This window comes from Peromyscus californicus, unplaced genomic scaffold (assembly GCF_007827085.1).
Source record: "Peromyscus californicus insignis strain IS unplaced genomic scaffold, ASM782708v3 Scaffold_9__1_contigs__length_137607984, whole genome shotgun sequence".
NCBI lineage: Eukaryota > Metazoa > Chordata > Mammalia > Rodentia > Cricetidae > Peromyscus > Peromyscus californicus.
The window spans coordinates 115,166,107-115,187,074 of NW_026294617.1; the positions used below are offsets into that span (position 1 = coordinate 115,166,107).

General features: G+C 42.6%; 1 protein-coding gene across 1 annotated transcript; it reads left to right on the plus strand.

Moving 5' to 3' along the window:
* Positions 1 to 2,869: 2,869 nt before the first annotated feature.
* On the plus strand, positions 2,870 to 19,012 carry Adh7 (alcohol dehydrogenase 7 (class IV), mu or sigma polypeptide). Its single transcript, XM_052730876.1, has 9 exons — positions 2,870 to 3,058; positions 8,075 to 8,176; positions 9,237 to 9,375; positions 9,815 to 9,902; positions 9,992 to 10,208; positions 11,965 to 12,225; positions 13,772 to 13,907; positions 16,110 to 16,248; positions 18,080 to 19,012. The coding sequence occupies exons 1-9, from the start codon at positions 2,897 to 2,899 to the stop codon at positions 18,102 to 18,104; spliced, it is 1,269 nt and encodes a 422-aa protein (XP_052586836.1). The 5' UTR covers positions 2,870 to 2,896; the 3' UTR covers positions 18,105 to 19,012.
* The last annotated feature ends 1,956 nt before the right edge of the window (positions 19,013 to 20,968 follow it).

Here is a 20,968-nt window from a genome sequence, read left to right on the forward strand (position 1 = left end):
TAGCTGGGTCTTGAGGTAAATTGATTCCCAATTTTCTGAGAAACTGTCATAATGATTTCCACAGTGGCTGTACAAGTTTGCATTCCCACCAGCAGTGGAGGAGTGTTCTCCTTACTCCACATGCTCTCCAACATAGGCTGTTGTTAACATTTTTGATCTTAGCCATTCTGACATCTTTAACAAATGGTGCTGGCATAACTGGGTGTTAACATGTAGAAGAATGCTACTGATCCATATCTATCACCCTGCACATAACTCAAGTCCAAGTGGATCAAAGACCTCATCATAAATCCAGCTACAATGAACCTGATAGAAGAGAAAGTGGGAAGTAGTCTTGAACAAATTGGCACAGGAGATCACTTCCTAATATAACACTAGTAGCACAGACACTGAGATTGACAATTAATAAATGGGACCTCCTAAAACTGAAAAGCTTCTGTAAGCAAAGGGCATTGTCAAGAAGACAAAACGGCAGCCTACAGAATGAGAAAGATCTTCACTAACCCCACATCTGACAGAGGGCTGATCTCCAAAATATATAAAGAATTCAAGAAACTAGACATCAAAATACTGAATAATCCAATTTAAAAATGGGGGGTACTGACCTAAACAAAGAATTCTCAACAGAAAAATCTCAAATGGCCGAAAGACATTTAAGGAATTGCTCAACATCTGTAGCCATCAGGGAAATGCAAATCAAAACGACTCTGAGATACCATCTTAAACTTACTTCTTAGGCTTAACTCTCAAGATGGCACCTGGCCACTGCTCTCCCAGATATGGAGTGTGACAAAATGGAATCCCTCTGCACAGCTGCCCATCAAGCAGGCATCACGGCCTTAACAGAATAGCCTATGTGTTCAGGCTGTGGTAACTGCTGGACTGTCGCATGGGTAGGACTGTCAGTCACTTTTCAATCGCTTATCTTTTGGATGAGGCATCTGCCCCGCCAGAGAGCCACATTTCAGCCGTGTGCTGCCCAGTCCTTCACAGTGTGCTCTGCTGTTTCTCCCTACTTTTCAGTTTCCATGTTAGGTTCTTTGTGCGAGCCAGTGCTCTCCTGTTTCTCTCTGTTTGCAATGCATTCTAGCCTTTGAAATTTGACTCTTCCCATTCATTGCATTGCGTGGAGGAAGCTTCTAACCTGATGTCTTACCCTGGAAACCTCAAGCCACGCATTTTACGTGTAATTTTTAATATAATTAATGTTTTTATTTATTCTTTGAGAATGTCACACATGCTACAATGTATTTTGAATGTATTCATTCCTCACTCTCCACCCCAGCACATTTTTATTGGGTACTTTCCAACTTTCAGCTTTTGATATTTTTTAGCCAATCAATTCTGGGTGAAATGGATTAGGAACATAAAACCTTATTTAGCTATTAAACATCACCTGGTACATTAACTTGAGAATATTTTGCTTTTCAGGCCAACATGTTATGAAGCTTGGCAAAACCCTTGAGGAGTTATCAACTGAGCAATTTGGCCTTTGTGCAGGTACCACCCATGTTTGTTTTCTGGTGCCTTTGGGCAGGTACTGCCCTGTGTTAAGTCTCTTCTGCCATTATTCAGAAGCAAACAGGCTTCTGTTGCTGGGGCTTGCTCTTTGTTGTTTGATAGTTGAGACTCAGAATGTCTGTCTGTCCGTGTTCATACTTGCCTAACTCTTCCTAACTGTGCCTACAACATATGCTGGGTTCTCTAACATTGCTGCTAAAACGATCGCACTTACACACAAGCCTGATCCATGGGCAATGCTTTACCTGCTGGCTTTTATTTGGCCAATGCACTAGAATTACTGGTTAGAATTGCTACATCTGAATTTATAGAGAAGTATTAAATTGGACTTACCACATGTATTGTATTACAGTGAGAGATTTGTGGCCATGTTTTCCACTTTTCAGAGGAAAGGGTTTTGTTGATACATAAGTAGCTGAACAACGAACTCTGCCAAATGTCTTCTGGGTTGGTGAGGGCCCGTATTCTTTATTTCAGGACTGAAGAGTTTTGTCTAAAGATGAAAGTGTGCCTTGCCATGTCACTCCACAGGAGAGTGACATCCTACAGGTGAATGGAGAGTTTACTGGAGGCCATGGAGTGTCAATGTGACAGTCCACCACCGTCAAAAATAACAAAGAGCTTGGACACCCTCCTATCAAAGAAGAATGTAGATTCAAGAGGGTCTGGTGTGGCTGCACACTAGAAAATAGCAGCTTAAAATAGTGAAACAGCTAAATGCTTGCCCAAATGATTTGGGGGGGAATGCAAGGGCCTATGTGTATAGCAGGATTCTAATTCCTAGTAGTCTGGACACCTATGTGAGTAAGCAATTCTGGGTATATACAGATTTCTACAGATTTTCTTGCATGGATTACATACATACACACATACATACATACATAATCTATCAGTATAAGTGTGTGTGTGTGTGTGTGTGTGTGTGTGTGTGTGTGTGTGTGTGTGTGTGTGTGTGTGTTGCTGAGGACTGAACCCAGGGCAAGACATGGGCTCTACCACAGAGTCACACCCCTAGTCCTCACTTATATTTAACCACACTATCTGCAAACTATATCAAGTCTGCAGAAGGGCATGCAAATACAAATGCTTCAGTGCATCCCTAAAATCAGCTGCCCTACATAACAGCTTTCACTTAGAATTAGAAGCATGCAGGTCATTCTTTATCAACTGCACTGAGCTGAACTAATCTGACCTGTTTTTATATTCTCCAAAATAAAATGGGTAAGAATGCTTTCTGGTCATTCACAGCAGAGTTGACTATCCAGTCTTTGTTAGGCTCTTCTTCTTTGTCTAATCCTAACAGTTATTGTATTTCTTTTCACCATTTGATTTGCAGGAGGGTGGAGCTTCTTGGGGTTGGGAAAGTTTCAAGGCTATGAATCATGTTGCTGAAGGCAGGCAGAACTTCCAAGTCACGCTATTTATTGAATGTGGAAGATGCTATTATTCATGGCAGAATGAACTGAGCATCAGTCAGAAAACATCCCCATTTGCAGACTACAGACCCAAGAGAGCCAGGATGGGCACTGCCGGAAAAGTAAGGGAAATGTTTGAGCTTTCTTATTCTCTTGTGCTAATAATGGGGGCTGCTTCTGAGAGCTTTGAGTGCAGTGGAATAACTAAATACTTGAGGCTGTTCCTTGAGGAAGGCAAGGCTGTTGTGTGGGCACACATGGGGAAACGTGGGCAAATGGGGTCAGAATGCCAACAGCCAACAGCAGGATTTGATTGAAAACCACACGCAGAAGGTTCTTCGAGAAGGCAGCGAAGGAAAAAAAAAAGAAATTGTGGTCTATATGGACATTATTCATAATTTAATTTCAGGCTAGCCAGTCACTTGCTCTGGAGAGCAAACCATTTCCACAAGGAGACTTCAACAGGGTCAGTCGTATGTATTCAATTCATTTCTGGAGTCTAACGGGTCCAGGATCTCCTGTGCAGCTGCCAGATGAAATGGGGCCTACTGTTGAGGATGGAAAATGTTGGTTCTGGATTGCAAAGCCAACAACAAAGTCATCACACTTTCCAAGTTTTTGAGAACACGTTTTGCATCAACGTGTAAGAGTAGACGTTCTTAGAAAAGAGGACTACACGGTAGACAAAGCATGTTTATTCCTTCAGAAGGTAACAGCACCTGAACGGTGACAGTAATTTAAGAAATAATGCTGGGTTTTGCCCCCCCACCACACTTGAAGATTGGGATAGGTAGGTCCTTGATTTAAATGGGTATGGAACTGCATATGATGTTGGATACTTATATTTGTATGACTTTTAAGCAACTTTGCATTTAGTCTACCTTAAAATTTTAGGAAGATGAAGATGATGTTTAAAGTCTGGGTAACACTGGTGTCTCTCAGGAGGTGCTAGAATGCTAGAATCTGACAAAAACTTTTCCCCCCAGAACTGAAGAGAGATAGAATGAAAACATCTTAGTCTGAGTCAGAAATCCTGTAAAAACTGACTATCAGGAGAATTAGTTTTGCACTATGGAAGTTAGTAACTTTGCTCATAGAAATAAATGGAACTTAGAGTTGAAATGAATCTTAAAATATTTGCAACTGCAAACAACCAGTTCTGTGGCCTTCATCATGTGAATGTCCAGCCACTATCAGGACATTCCAAGTCATGAATAACTCAGGGTCCAACAGCATCTCCTAACTATAATTAAGAATACAGGCCGGGCGGTGGTGGCGCACGCCTTTAATCCCAGCACTCGGGAGGCAGAGCCAGGCGGATCTCTGTGAGTTCGAGGCCAGCCTGGGCTACCAAGTGAGTTCCAGGACAGGCGCAAAGCTACACAGAGAAACCCTGTCTCGAAAAACCAAAAAAAAAAAAAAAAAGAATACAGCATATAAAACAAATAGCACAATATATTTCGAATTTTCATTTGGTGATGTTATACAGGAGGGTAGTTCACAGGGGGTTATATACTCCACAAAACTGCTCTGGTATTTTCATGCATCAGTACTCCTCTGTTAATTTTTTGCTATTTCATTTTTTTTTAAGATGAATATATTAATTTGTTAAGATGCCATTAAAAAAGTACCAGGGACTGTGTGGCTTAAAGAGCAGAGATTTGTTTCTTCATACATCTGGAAGCTGGGATCCTGAGAACAGAATGCTGAGACTATTGGTTCCTTTAGGAGCCTTGCTTAGGAGGCGCTCTTCTTGCCATTTCTACATGGTTTTCCCTTAGGTCTATGCCTTAACCTCATATGAAAAAGATTCTAAAGGACTGGACCAACTTCATGATCACATTTTAACTCGATTGCAATGTGAAAGAGCCCATCTCCAAGCACTGTACCATCGAGTTCTGAGGTACTGAGGGTGAGGGCTTCAGTACATGAATTTGGAGATGTTGCTCTATCACAATGCCTATCCTAGAGAATTCGGATAAACAGAATATGTGTGTCGGGGGGAATCAAGCATGCTCTCATATTCCCAAGCTACCGCTGACTTTGTTTTTGCTTGGTTTTGTTTGCTCTATGCATTCTCCAACCATATTTTATGTGGCTATGCTCATATAAGATACAAATATCTTTAATCTATTTTTCCAACTTAACAATCATTTGTCAATATCTTACACTGATTTCTAGATTTAGTAGTTTCCTCCATTTTTTTTTTACATATTTCCCTTATAGTCCTGAGATAACCTCTAAAGCATATTAAGATTTTTTGGCACTTTATTCTTCCTTGAGGCTGATTTTAATAATGGAATTGTGGAGTAAAAGTGTCAGCACATGCTTATGTCTCTTGACATACTGAGCAAATCACCTTCCAAAGAGGTGAACCTAAATAGGATTGCCCATTTTATTGCTCGGACAAAACTGGGTGTTCTTGTTAAGTAAAAATTCACTATCAACTTGATAAATATAGAATTATAGCTTGTTATTTCTAGTCTCTTAAAAATATTCTTAAGTCGGGTGGTGGTAGTGCAAGCCTTTAATTTCAGCACTCGGGAGGCAGAGCCAGGTGGATCTCTGTGAGTTCGAGGCCAGTCTAGTCTATAGAATGAGATCCAGGACAGGCACCAAAACTACACAGAGAAACCCTGTTTCAAAAAAACAAATATATATATAGAGAGAGATAGATAGATATAGATATAGATATAGATATTCTTAAGAGCAAGAAGAGTAAATATGCCACAATATATTAATTTATATCTTCCTGCTAACGTCCTCTATGAGCATCTCCTGGGACAGAGGAATAGCTCAGAGGTCAGAGCAATGATTGGAGATTAAGCTTTCTGTGTGTCCCACAAGGTGACTTTTCCCATTTTACTGTAAGTAGCCTCTCCCAGAGCATCTCTCTACTTGGAAAAGCTGTTGTCTCTCAGCATACAACACTTTCAGAGCACCACACATTCCTATATACCCAGCACTCAGGCAGCTGAGACACAAGGGTTGTTGAGTTTGGGGCCAGCCTGAAGCCTGAGCTACATAGCAAGATGAATCCGTGGGGGAGTGGCCTCTGATGAGCTGTTGTTTCCTTTATAACATTTTTTTTTCTGTCATTATTAAATATAAAAGTTATTCCATGCTCTCTGTCACCGCCGTTAATAAGGTGTGAGGGTTCTAGTTTAGTGTTGGCCAGATTATATCATGACTGAAAATACTTTCCTTAGCTAGACAAAGGGTACGTGTTAAACTGAGATGCTGGTAGCTTTCTGTCACTCATCTGCGTCTAGCATAACGTTCCCCACATTTAATCTCTGAAAGGTATTGAGGCATCCAAAGGAGCTTGCATGTGTTGGCCAGTAAGTTGAGGAATAGCTTGTGTTGTGTACCTGGCTTTCTTGCATGAGTTGGCCAGTAAGTTGAGGAATAGCTTGTGTTGTGTACCTGGCTTTCTTTCAGGGTGGGGCATCAACCAGCTCCCAAGCCTAGATTTCTTCTCCTATTTATTCTCTCTGCCTGGCACCCCACCTATCCTTTCTTCTGCCTAGCTATTGGCCATTTAGCTCTTTAATAGACCAATCAGGTGCCTTAGGCAGGCAAGGTGAAACAAATGCAACACATCTTTACATAATTAAACACACATCCTTACATCATTAAACAAATGCAGCATAAACAAATGTAACACACCTTTACACAGTTAAAGTAATATTCCACAGCATAAACAAATGCAACACAGCTTTGCCTGGTTAAACTAATATTGCACAACAGTGTTGAACCAGAAAAAATGAAATTTTTATATTTTATTTTATTTGAATCTGTGTGTATGCTCTCCCCCTCTCTCCCTCCCTCTCTTTCCCTTCTCCAGTCTCTCTCTCTCTCTCTCTCTCTCTCTCTCTCTCTCTCTCTCTCTCTCTCTCTCTCTCTCTCTCTCTTTTTCTCTCTCTCTCTCTCTGTTTATACATACATACATAGGTACCTGTGTACCACAGCTCACATGTGGAAGTCAGAAGACAACCTTGAGCATCTGTCCTCTGCTTCTACTCTTTTTTTAAGGCAGGGTTCTCTTATGGCTGCTGTATATCCAGGATATGTGGTCAGCAAACTTATAGGAAAATTCTTTCTCTCTCTTTCCCTCTCCTTACCTTTCTTGCCAGAATTTGATACTCTTACCAATACCAGTTAGCTGATTAGCTCTGCCTGGTGGTCAGTTGCTGGGTGCATCCTATTTGGACAAGGTGAGAAGCTCTGATTTGGGTTAAGTGCAAAAAGGGATGCAGAGATGCAAACATGTGGATCACACTCCAGAACCATAGTCACAATCCACATGCTTCATGATGATAACAAGCAGCTCCATGTCTGTCTCAGTTAGAGTTTCTACTGCTGTGAACAGATACCATGACCACAATAACCCTTGTAAAGGAAAACATCTAATGGGGCGGGGGTTTTCAATTTCAAAGGTTTAGTCCATTATCCTCATGGCAGGACATGGCCATGCGCAGGCAGATATGTGCTGGAGAAAGAGCTGAGAGTTCTACATCTTGATCCATGGGCAATAGGAAGCAGCTATGTGCCACACTGAGAGCAGCTTGAGCTTGGGAATGGGAAACCTCAAAGCTCACCCCCTACAGTGACACACTTCCCCCGACAAAGCACACCTCCTAATAGTGCCATTCCCCTTGGGGGCCATTTTCTTTCAAACCACCACAATGTCTTACGATGTGAGTCATCTCTTTGCTTTACCACCGCTGGGTGGGTTAGACATAATTAAAGACTGGGTTAACTTCTTACAGATGATCAGTGTTCTGCTTTATAGACTTGTCCTCCATTAATAAGCAATACACAGATAACAGTTGCACTCATCTATCACATTTGAAATCGTACCAATAGACTACTTTATTGGAGTATTTTGTGAATCTCAGCCCTGACCTTCTGTACTGTGTCTTGGATCTGTCATTCCATTTCTCTGGCCTGCATTTTTCAGGCCATTACATCAGACAAGGGTCCACACAAGAGGATCTGTAAGGCTTCAAATTCTGTCATTGAAGGAAAGCAGCCTTTAGAGAATCAGAATGTTAGATGTGATCTTCTGTGATGTTTCTATGACTCAGGCAGTCTGCATTTACGATTAAGACCTGTTATGACACTTGACTTCTTAGGTTATTAAGTGCAAAGCAGCTGTGCTATGGGGAATGAACCAGCCCTTCTCCATTGAGGACATAGAAGTGGCCCCTCCAAAGGCTAAGGAAGTTCGTGTTAAGGTAAGAAAGGGGCTTGGAACACACAGCCTGAAAGGAGATCTCATTTACATTGAGAAAGCCATTGTTGTGAGGCTGGTTTCCTTCTAAACTGATATGTAGTTATTATTTTATGTGGGGGATGTTGGTCTGCATGCATGTCTGTATACCACATGTGTTCTCAGTGCTGGAGAAGGCCAGGACAGGGCATTGGATCCCCTGGAACTGAAGTTACCGAGATGCAGTTGTGAGATGCCATGTGGGTGTGGGGAATCAAACCCGGGTCCTCTGGAAGAGCAGCCAGTGCTATTAACTGATTGCTGAGTTGTCTCTCCAGCCCACAGGTGGGCTTCCTAAAAAACTGTTTGCCAACTAATTGTCCCACAAATTCATGCATGTTGTTACGGAAGTCGGCATGCTGGCTGTGAAATTCACCAATTTATTGTCCATTAAGAGCAACAATGCTAATCTAGCTTATTAAAGATAGTATTTATTGAATTTTTATCGATACAGTGATTGATAGAGAAGGAGCTCTGCCATGGAGCTGTATCTCTAGCTATGTTTTCACCTGTTGCTTAGCGACAGGGTCAGACTAAGTCACATGGGCTGACCTTGAACTCACTTTGTAGCCTGGATAGGACATGAGCTTGGTGATCCTCTTGCCTCTCTCTCCCAAACAGATGGTGTTACAGGCCTGTGCCACCAAGGCCACCCAGAGGACTTTAACTCGGGACTCATTTGTGCCTGAGAGGCAATACCTTCCTCAGTGCCCCCCACTCTTGGACAGCCCTTTGTCTTGGTTTTGATGGCCCTATTGAGCAGACTTCGATGAGACTCTGACCTCTTCCCTGTGGAAAAGCACCGAGATCCAAGCAGGCAGGGAAGCAGCAATGCTGTACGTCCCTGAAGCAAGGGAACTTGGTCTGATGCTTGATTTAGGCTCAGACTGTCTTAGCATCAATGTTATAGTTGAGAAAATGATACAGAGTTTAAGAGACCGAGGTAAATGTCATCCCAGTGTATAAAACAATCCATTTGCTGGTTGCGCAGAGTTTATTGTTGTTGTTTTGTTTTGTTTGAACAGATCTTGGCCACAGGAATCTGTCGCACAGATGACCATGTGATAAAAGGAGCAATGGCGTCCAAGTTTCCAGTGATTGTGGGACATGAGGCAGTTGGGGTTGTAGAGAGCATCGGAGAAGGGGTCACTACAGTGAGGCCAGGTATGGGGGCCTTGGTTATGCTGTTGAAGGAACCAGCACATCGTCACTGGGGTTAGTAGAGAGCTGCAACCCAACTGAAGAAGATATGAGGAGAGCGGATTGTACCGAGTAAAGTCTACTTGTCCGATCTCAACCTTAACACTACTTTGTGGTACTTACAGTGCTTAGAGTATTTTAAAGACATTTTTGTGCATAATATAGGTTCAATTTATACCTGCTTAATCTACCTATTAATTAATTAGTTATGACTATTTATGGTTCTTGAGATAGCAGTCTTAATATTTCCAAGGCTGGCCTGAAGCTCACTACATAGCCCAGGCTGGTCTGGCAATCTGCCTGTGTTAGTCACCACTGTACTGGGATTACAGACATGAGCCACTCTGACTTCATATTTTAATGCAAATGAATGACATCTTACATCACACTACTTTCCTTCTAGGTGACAAAGTCATCCCCCTCTTTCTACCTCAGTGTAGAGAGTGCAACGCCTGCTGTAACCCAGAGGGCAATCTCTGCATTAGGAGCGAGTAGGTGCCATTTTTCACTCTGTCGTTTGAGTTCCCGCGGTCGTTTCTGAACTGAATTAAGTAATGTGTGCATTTGATATATCAAACAGTCTGACAGGCCGTGGAGTACTGGCCGATGGTACTACCAGATTCACGTGCAAGGGCAAACCGGTCCAGCACTTCATGAACACTAGCACCTTCTCCGAGTACACGGTGCTGGATGAGTCTTCCGTAGCTAAGATCGATGGCGCAGCTGCTCCGGAGAAAGCCTGCCTCATTGGCTGTGGGTTTTCCACTGGTTATGGGGCTGCTGTTAAAACCGCCAAGGTAAGAATGGGGCGGGCTCCTGCAGCTCCTGCTTTCCCGCCTGTCAGCCTTCCAGAGGGCGATTTTCTTAGAACACTAAAGCAACCTGAAAATGAAACATTGTGGAAACATACGAGCTGCCAGATGAGCTGGAAGAAAAAAAAAAGCGGGGGCGGAGTGGGAGGGGTGCAAAGTAGAAATTTTATCTCTAAATACACGGAGCTGCAACGTCTGGATTTATTGTCTGTCCCTGCAGCATTTCCCTCGGGTTAATTCACTGAAGTTTATATTCAGTCCTAGAACAGATCTCTTTTCCCACCAGACGCGTATTGGTGCTGGTGTGTTAGTCTGCCCGAGAGACTGCAGACCAAGGTTTATTGTCAAGAGTTCACAATCAGAGTGCTGGCAGGCTTAGTTCCTTCTGAAGGTTGCTGCCAGAGGACCTGCTTCAGGTCCCTTTTCTTGTCAAGCCCATGGCTGTCTATCTCCCAGTTTTTTTGTATCTTTCCTACTGTGTCTTTATATTTAAACTTCCATTTTTAAAAAATAAGAGCACCAGTCACACTGGACTAGGGATAGGCTAGTCAGTTTTATGTTGCTATAACAACGTACCTGAACATGGGTACGAAAAAGAAAACAGGTTTATTTGGCTCACAGTTTTGAACACCAAAAGTTCTAGCTCACATGACTCCATCTATTCAGCCCCTGGCTTGGGACCCCTAGCAGCTTCCTCACAGCATAGAAAACTGAGACAGGAGACAGCCCTGCATCAGCAGAGGCCAAGAGAACCATGTGACCTCACACAGTCCACTCTCCAGAGAATTAATCAAGATCCCCCAAGAATTCATCCCTGCTGAGACCAGCACCTTCGAGGACCTACTCACTCATCATTAGGTCAAACAGATTCCATAGCCAATTACATGGTCACACTGGGCACAAAATCCCCAGCACACAGCCATGAGAGACAGCTCTAACTACATCTAAACCACAGCAAGGCTTTTCCTAATAACCTCATTGTAACTCAATGACCTCTGCAAAGACACTCTCCAAATAAGACCAGATGTTGAGGTACTGGAGGTTAACATTTCCACACATGGGGTAGAGGACACAGGAAAGACCAGAGCAGCTGCTGTGTAACACAAAAGCCTGATGAGTTTCTCAGGGATCATTTGGATTCAGTCTTTGCTATTCTTCTATCGGGAACGTGACTATGGGTTGAATCCCTCTTTAATCTATCATAGTACTGGGTAAAAATCCCAAAGTTGATTTAAGTAGGGTTCCTTCCTTGAGCTACTTACTCATCAACCATTGAATTGCAGATGACATGGAGGTTGGACTTGGCTGGGGAAAAGAAAAAAAGACAACATATCTCCAAATGACTCAGAGTCATGGCTATTCAAACACTGCCAGTCAGACCAAACCTAAAACAAATCAGCATGGCTTTGTGGAAAGACAATAGAAAGGTCTCGGTGTTGTCCAACCCTCCTGGGAGGGCAGAAGGGGTTGTGGGTAGGGCCAAGCAGGCTGCAAAGGCTGCTAGCCTATGGGTAAACCTTTAGGAAGGGCTGCTGTTTATCTGGCAAATACTGCCTTTGCTTTGGCAAATACTTCTTTTCTCAGACATTCTACTCTAATTCTTTTTGTGTCGTTGTCATTGGAATAAGCCATCTGGAGTCCTGGCCCAAGTCATGGCAAGCCTCTGAACATTGTGTTCCTGACACTGAGGATACTTGGCAGGTGTCACTGTTAACTCTTGGAGGGACTCTTGTCTCCACAGGTCACCCCTGGCTCGACTTGCGTTGTGTTTGGCCTGGGAGGAGTAGGCCTGTCAGTCATCATGGGCTGTAAGGCCGCAGGCGCCTCCAGGATCATTGGAGTTGACATCAACAAAGACAAATTCCAGAAGGCTCTGGCTGTAGGAGCCACAGAGTGTATCAATCCCAAGGACTCCACCAAGCCCATCAGTGAGGTGCTGTCAGACATGACAGGGAACACTGTGCAGTATACCTTTGAAGTTATTGGGCGCCTTGAAACCATGGTAAGACTCAAGACTCAGGGAGCCACGAAGGAGCCAAGCTCCAAGATGTATTCAGTCTAAATCTCCTTTTACAGAGCGTTATCAACAATCAACTATGGAAACACCTGTGACCCAGGCTCAAAAGCAGGGCTGGTAAGACGGCTCAGTGAGTAAAGGTGCTTGTCTCCAAGCCTGACGACCTGAGTTGATTCCCAATACTTACATGTAGAAAAGAGAACCAACTCCCACAAGTTTGTTCTCTGATCTCCACACACACTCCATGCACTCACCCGTGCTCAGGCCTACACACAAATAAATGCATAAAAATGTAATGATAAATGTAATGATACCACATAGCAGATTTGCCTAAAAAGTCACAATCTTAAGATCAGTTTTACCTGGTCATAGAAGAATCGTGTCATGCCATTTTCATGTCATTAGAGGGCAAGCAATCAACTTGTGGCCCATAACTTTCCTTGTATATGTGGAGGTCTTGGCAAAAGGGATGCCATCTTTTGAATTTGTTTTGTGATGACAACTGAAGAGGGCTAAGGAGGTAATGAGGTGGCAGAGAGGATTGTTCTACATGTGATATCTTCCTCCAGACCCTGCCTTGTTCACCCAGCTCAGCTGTCTCCTCTCTCAATCCCCACTGAACACAAACTTCAGCACTCTGAATTATGCCTCCTCTGTGGTACCCCAGTGGCAGACTTGACAGAGTTCTTGACATTAGAAAGTCCTAGCCTTGGGTAGAATTCGGAGTCCTGGAAAACTGGACAAAACCAATTTTGCTCACAATTGCATAACAGATGGAATTTGCTCTGAGGCATTTGGTAATGGAGAAGAAAACTTCAGCTTGTCACCACTGTCACACCCCCTTTTTGGTGTCACCTAGAATTTATTCTGTAGCAAGTATGGCATTCTAGGTTGTACATTACAGAGAAAAGAGCCAGGTGGATGTGTGATGAGGTCTGTCGATTCTGAGGTGGCACTCTGAGGAAGTGCCGTCCAAAGCCCACTGTCTGTTGTTGCAATCTGAGTGTTTAAAAGGGTTATTAATGAGTAACTGAAAGGTGAATGACCACAAACGTGGACCTAACCCCAGAGAGATCGCCAAGGAAAGAAACTCCTTTGCCTCATATTTTAGTATTTGTGTTTAATTTTCAAATGAACATTTCAAACATTCTAATTGATTAATTCATTTAGCTCAAATAGCTTAAGGCTTATCTAAAGTGTTGATGTTGGTATGAAAGTATCACAACTTTTCTCTTGTGTTGTCAGTGAAGATCGACTAAATGTACTAAAAAATGACAATTGCATTGGCCATTTTTTAAGTGATTTTAAGTGAAGGCTACTGCCTCTCTTAAGAGGTACATGTCTGCAGGGATTAATTATCAAGGACTAAAGTTCCACTGAGAATTTTTAAATCAAATAAAAACCTAAAGCCTAGGAGCCTAATTTGCTTTTGTAGTTGGAAACCATGTTAACTATTGGAACCCAGGCCACCTGTTGTCACTTCTGAGCCCGCGATCTCCGTAAGCGACAATCTCCCTCATTTTAAACTCAGGTTGATGCCCTCTCATCTTGCCATATGAACTATGGAACCAGTGTGGTTGTTGGTGCTCCTCCGTCAGCCAAGATGCTCACTTATGACCCAATGCTGCTCTTCACTGGGCGTACATGGAAGGGCTGCGTCTTCGGAGGTGAGAGAAGCTGGGCCTCTGGACAGTGGGTAGAACTTTGCCTCCACTGCCTACTATTGCAGCCCAGGAGACCAGCTCCCAGAGCTGCCGCAGGGTAGCAAAAAGAAATGCCAGCCAAGTCTCAGGACTTAGAAAAATTCTTATCTATCTGAAGGTCTTTAGGAAAGGAACTTACGTGTTTTGATGGTAACTTTATTACTGCATCTTGAAAAAAATCTCTCTCCAACTGAAAAACTCTAGACAATATATGAGCTACATTTTGAGGGTCATGTTACATTTCTTGAACAAACAATAAAGACAGAGCCATTCTGATAACACATAAGAAATCATATGGTTTCTCTCAGGCTTGAAATGCCACACTGATTGGTGGCTGGAAGTGAGTAACCATAGCAATGCTTGGCTGTCAGCCAGACTCCTTGTAAAACGATGGTAGAGACACATAGCGAGGGACAGTGACCTTAAAAGCATCCGAAATCTTAAGATACATTTTTCTATCCTGCATAAACAGTTAGTCAGCTGAACCTTGAATCTTGTATCATAAAACTGATATCAGGGGTGTGTGCAGAGAGTAAGTTGCTGAGAGATTCAGTGCAGGGAATTATGTCTACTTAAGTTGCTTTGTGCCTGACCTTGGTTCAACAAACAGACACTTGGGAATTTGTCCTTCTGCATACATTTACAGGGGCAATTAGTTTACTTTGAATTTGCTCTGAGGTCTTAAATCAGCTAATTGGGTGAAAAGCTGTTGTTGTAACTGAGAATATTATTTTCCTATGTCAGTCTGAGCTATGAAAAACATCCTAGTATTCTATTCAGCAAAATTATACAGCTTAAGAAGAAATCATCTTCCTGACCAGCCATAGATATATGTGTGCCCAGTAGATGGAATATATACACAAGCTAAACACACAGGGAGTGGAGAAAATACCCATAGCTGTTTTTAGGGAAGAAATGTAGTGGCACATGAGAAAAATTACAGATAGAAACAACCAGTTTTCAGAGTCTGTGGTCCTGTAAGCTTTGATTGATGAGGTTCCTCCATCAGAGAGTTATTCATCTTGTGGATCAACAACTGAGTTATTAATTGCCATCTGTTGTAATTATGTCATGGCCCATGATGGCCTACCAAGTGAGAGAGACTTGTGTTCTTGTCTCCTTACCCTCAAAGTACTTTCTTCCAAGGATGAGTGATAAATGACCCTAAACGGAGCTGCCATAGCAATCACACAAAAGACAGCTATCTGTTCCTTAAGACTTGGGGGCTAACACCAGTGAACACACATTAGGTAAGTATCTGCATCTCCTGTGACCCAAAGGCTGTGACAGAAAATTCTGATGATGTCCATTGTTCTCCATACACACAAGAACACTCACTTATGAAAGAGAAGTTGCCCTACTCACAAAGACCTTGGTAAAAGTTCTGTGCCCAGAGCCCAAATAAATGAACAAATAGAATGCCACATTCCATAGGAATAGTCACCAACCCACCAGAACAACTGAGGCTGTAAGGATGAGGCCAGAATCACTCCTGCAGTAGGTAGTATAATACTTTCAGTCCCTTCCTACAAAGTCTCATTCTCTGGTACCTTCATGCAGCACTGGGATTTATGAGGTACTCCTCATATTGGACTCTGTCTTATACAGTGTGAGAGAATAATAATCATTTGAGTATCTGGGAGATGTGGGGGATTCAGTAAAGATCTTTTCCTAACTGAAGTAGGAGAATAATGAATGAGGATGATAATACGATCAGAAACAAGTGAGCAGAGTAAGGGAAAGGGAGAAATCAGTCACCAAGATTCCCCAGAGGACACGGTACAGGAATCATAGTCGACCATTTTACCAAAATGATGAGTAAACCTTGACTAAAGCCAAAAGAGTGGTGCGCTGGAATGTGAATCTATGTAGAGTGAGCTCGGAAGAGAGTCAATGGGACTGGAACATGAAACAGTGCATGGGACACAGTTCTCTCTGTGGTTCTGTTCAACACAGAGATGTGAGACAACTGGAAGGAGACACAGGAATCAAGAAGGGTTTTGTTAGCCTTGGTTTCTTATGATGGGAGAAGTACAGCTCATTTGGATGTTGGGATTGACTCGGCTGGGGGGATGTCGATAATGCGTAAGAGAAATGACACAAATATAATGTCATAAAATGTGAGGATTGGTAAAGCACAATGAACTAGCCTGAGTTTACTCATAGGTTGGAAGAGCAGAGATGATGTACCTAAACTGGTGACTGAGCTCCTGGAAAAGAAATTTGACCTGGACCAGCTAATAACCCATACCTTGCCTTTTAAAAACATCAATGAAGGATTTGAATTGCTTTATTCAGGGCAAAGGTATGTTTACTTAGGGTGACTTTTGACTCTTTCCCACAGGCTACTTTTAAAGTTTAGTATTTATAAATATACCCATTACCTTCCCTTTTGATTTTGGATTATTTAAGCTAGCCAGGTGAACATAGCTACTCTCTTAGAATGTCAGCCCTATATGAGCTCTTTAAAGTACCCTAGACTTTAGTTTTTCACACCAGATGGATCTTACCGGCCATTTTTTTAACATTACAGAGCTTCTCTAATTCCCAAGCAGTGCAGTTCCCAAAGCTCTTTTGCAACTGTGTTTGTGTTCTGAGCTTTGTTTCTCACATGTTATTCTTGCCATGTCCAGCTGATGAAACTAAGGTTACAAAAGGCAAATCAACACTATCTGGTCCCACGGGAGCAGTACCAGGGTGCACCCTGTCCCACACAGGCCAGACTTCTCACCCAAAGCCCCGTGAGCCGGGTAAACAGTGGGTGCTGCTGTCATCCTCGGCTCCCTCCCGAGCACTAGGCCAGAGCAAGGTGGGGTGTGAAGGAGTCCAAGTTCAGCTCCCCTTTCCTCATGGATGTCTCGGACCTGCCTCTGAGATCGAAACAGATGACTTTTATTGGTTCTGTAAATACTGAGCATCAGCAGTGTGCAGTGAGTTTGGATTCTGCTAGTAATAGGAACTAACATTTCTTTTCAATGCTCTCTCTATGCCTGATGCAGTCTACAGGATCATAACATTATGTACCTAAATTGAATTTTAACTTTTAAACAAGTATTCAATGAAAGGGTTTCTACCTGAAAAAAGTCGACATTTATTTATTTGTATAAACAAAACTAATATTTTAATACGGCTTGAAAATAATTACTAGTTGTTTTCCAAATAAACAAAACTGCTCCTAGAAATCTTACTTCTCCCATCTCCCTAATGCGGTAACTTCCCAAATGACATTTGTAAACCTGAGCCCTTCAGTTTCCACGACTTCCTGCATAGGACCCCTGAGTGTTTCATTTACATCAACTAACCCGAACAATTCTTGCTTTTCTCCACCTCAGCAGAGAATGACATTTATTCTGCTTTTATAGAGTAGGAGCCAGAGCACTGCATGGTTATGTTGACTCTTGCCCAGTGTGTCCAAAGTGATGCTGAGACCTGCAGGCAGGACCCGCACACACTCACCCCTGCCCACCCCATCTCCTCCAGTGTCTCTCCTCTTCCCTGCCCAAGAGCATCGCTTTGGGCCAGTCTATCACCATGGTTCCTCTGGGCATGCTGACATAGTAACTTAGTGGCCTTCTGCTTCTGTTTTCCAGTCCTAGCCAGTCCTTCATGAGCAGATGTACTCAGGCCATCCCCAAATACCAATGTCCCAAAGCAGACTTACTACTGAACTAAAGCCCACTTTCATTTATTAAGTGATCTAATATTCAATAACTAAAAACAGAACGCCCACTCTCCTCCAGCCCCTGACAAAACTCTGGGGACACAGGGGAGGTAGGTAGGTAGGGGAGGAGGTCTTGCCTCCTTTCACCATGTCTTGGGCGTTGAGAAGTCTACACCCTCTTGGATTATCTTAACTGTCCTCCCATCACGGCCTTAGTCCTGTTGGTGCAGGACAAACTCTTTCTTGCTAACAATTGCAATTTAAGCAGGTGCTTCCAGAGTCAATTCATTATCCACTCATCTTCCCTCACCAGAGTGCACAGAGGGTGTGGACCTCAAACCCAGATGGCTTTCCCATGATGGAATTAACCATAGAGCTCCTATGATAGAAAGGAAGGTTTTTCTTGTTTGAAACACTATATGTATGCACACATGCACACACACAAATGACTACAAGCTGTCATTCTCCATTTCAGCATCCGGACTGTCCTGACATTTTGAAATCTGGAGAGCTGGATGTTCTGTGCTGGGTGACTGCGACCCCGAGCCTTCTTCCTGGTAGTGCTCACTGAGATCATGAGTCTGTCTCAGAAATACATGCAGAAGTAGATTTGGTGAAGGTATAGACGCTATAGCGAGTTTTATAAACCTTTAGTTTAGTTTAGTAAGTGCCCAGGACTAGCAGGGGACTCAACAGGAACATTAAGTGCTTTAATTTGTGTTTTCTAAGGCTATAACTATATTTTTTACAAACATAGACTTGGATTTCTATTTGCTAGAACAGGGATTGTTCGCAGAATTTTACATGGTCGCTGTGACTTAAAGTAGATGCAGCATGTAGAGATGCGGTACATGCACATTTAGAGAAATACCCTCAGACACGCTACAACTCCTCGTTCTGTTGTTTAACAGAAACACTTTTGAAATGTGTTATAAATTAACTTGAATTACATTGTGAAATTGCACACATTACTTGATTAGATTAAGAAAGAAATTGGGAAACTTAAGGGAAGGGCACATTTTTCAATGATTAACTCTAAAATTATCATTATGTAACTTTGTGACATTCGAGAGGCACAACAGTGCTGGGACTATTTGTCCATGTATATTAATACTTTATAAGACAAAAAATTTAGAATAGCAATTACATATGAACCATAGCTATAATAGCATTGTGATATTTACCACAATATTCAGTTTAATAAAGTAGAATTACAAGTCCTAAGTCCCTAGTTACAGGGTAATAACTACATTTAACATGAAGATGTTTTTATTTTGTTGTAACTACACCGGCATGTATTTATCTGCACCTGTCTGTGAATGTATACATGCATGTAATATGTGTTAAAATTTCATTATAATGTGTATCAGACTGGCCTTTATGTAGCCTAGGATAACTTCAAACTAGTATTGCCAGCATGTACACCTGGCTGAAAGTTCTTAATAAAATCAAAAGTTACACAAAATGATTTGCAGTGACAAGTTTGTTTGAAAGAGACAGTTTTATTTAATTGTTGAGATTATAATGGCTATAGAGTATTGAAGTATCTGAAAACAAAATGATTTATAAAAAAAAAAAGAAGTCGGATAAGAATAGCAGAATTTGGGGATTTCCATGTAAGGACAGAGTGTAGGCTGGGAAGTTCAGGTAACTATGAGCCAAATCCATAATCAATATTTTCCAATAAACAGTGACTTGAACCCAAGGGACAAACATGCTCCTTTCTGGGAGGGAATTCTTCCAAACTCATTTTAGGAGTTCCATGTTACTCTGATAGCAAAAGCACACAAGGACACACACACACACACACACACACACACACACACACACACACACACACACACAAAAAAAAAAAAAAAAAAAAAAAAAAACCTGCCTAACAACAATACACCTAACAGCACAGAAGAAAAAAATCTCAACGAGGCTCCAGAGAGCCCAGCAGGTAAATTACTTGACTTCACAATTGCCCTTTTGAAAACCTATAAAGGTGATGTTTTAACTTTGCTAGCACAAGCTTCAATGCGAGTGTTGGCAAAGAATCATAGACTTATACAACTATCTGGCGTGCGTCAAATGCAGTGTTATTCATCATGTAAGACCTGTTATAAAACAAACTTTCCCATACAGCAAATGAGCAAGAGGTCACGCGAACACTGTAGATTATGGCCCCAGGCAAGACCTCATGCAATGTGAGATCCAGGAAGCCCAGTTTGATCCCAGCTCCACCTCCAATGGAAGCCCTCAGCACCTAGTTCCTGTACCCACCCTGCCATCACCACCCCCCACACACATAGTCCCAACTCTAAAAGGCACTGATTACAGCAGGATTCTTAGGCTTAGTTTCTTACTTCTCAAACTGAGATCAAGGATTATGTCCTCAGGGGTGCTGACATGAGGGTTTGTACCTAGTCTTATTGCATCTTGTCATCCTGTGTTCTGTTGATATCCCTGAGAGGCCTGCTCTTTTCTACAAGGAAATGGAGGAGCAGTGGATCATGATGGGGAGGGGAAGCTGCAGTCAGGATGTACTGTATGAGAGAAGAATACATTTTAAAAAGAATTAAACTTTTAATCCCTTATTTCTAATCTGGTGCCTTCGAGTGGGAATGAGAATCGGAAATGGGCTCCCCGAGAGCACCACTGAACGCTCTGGGAAGTAGTTGTCTAAATCCAAAAGAAATGCTCAGGAGGATGAGTGTGAGGGAGGACTAAACCCCCAGACAAAATGACGAGAGCTCTGGGTGCTGGGGTGCTGGGCCTGACACTATCTGGAGGCCTCGTTTTATTCCTGTTATCTAGAGGTGCTCAGTCTGGCAGAATCCTGGTCCTGATTTGGACTATCATCCCTTTCAAACAAGCATGTGCGTATCCATGCATGCCATAGAACGTGTGTGTAAAGGACAGAGGACAACCTCTGCTGTCTGTCCTCACTTTCCACCTTGTTTAAGAGAGGGTTCACTACAGGCTAAGTAGCCTGTAACTGGGATTATGGCCATGACAACCACACCCAGGTTTATGTGGGTTCTTGTGGTAGGAACTCAGGATCCCATGTTTGCATGCCGAATGGTTTGCCCACTGAGTCAACCCCGTAGCCATGCTGTCCCTTTGAAAACAAAATAAAATAATGAACTCATTTTTAAAGCTAATTCCCCCACAATCAAGGCTCTGTCTTGTTTGGAGAGCACTGTCTCCTGTCTCTTTCTGTAATTTCACTTTGAGCTGCTAACCCACAAGGAATAGCTGGTTGCTCTAATAGCAGTCAGCGTGGCCACTGAATCAGAGGTTCAGTTAGCCCATGGTTGGAACACTGGAGACTTTCACAGAGGCGGCGACACTGAGGACTTTTATAGGGGCAGTGAGGCTT

Excerpts from the sequence above, each read along its gene's own strand:
- Adh7 (XM_052730876.1), top strand. The coding sequence starts at position 2,897 with ATGAATCATGTTGCTGAAGGCAGGCAGAACTTCCAAGTCACGCTATTT. Across the intron at positions 12,226-13,771 it reads TTGGGCGCCTTGAAACCATG|GTTGATGCCCTCTCATCTTG; the intron begins GTAAGACTCAAG and ends TTTTAAACTCAG. Across the intron at positions 13,908-16,109 it reads GAAGGGCTGCGTCTTCGGAG|GTTGGAAGAGCAGAGATGAT; the intron begins GTGAGAGAAGCT and ends GTTTACTCATAG.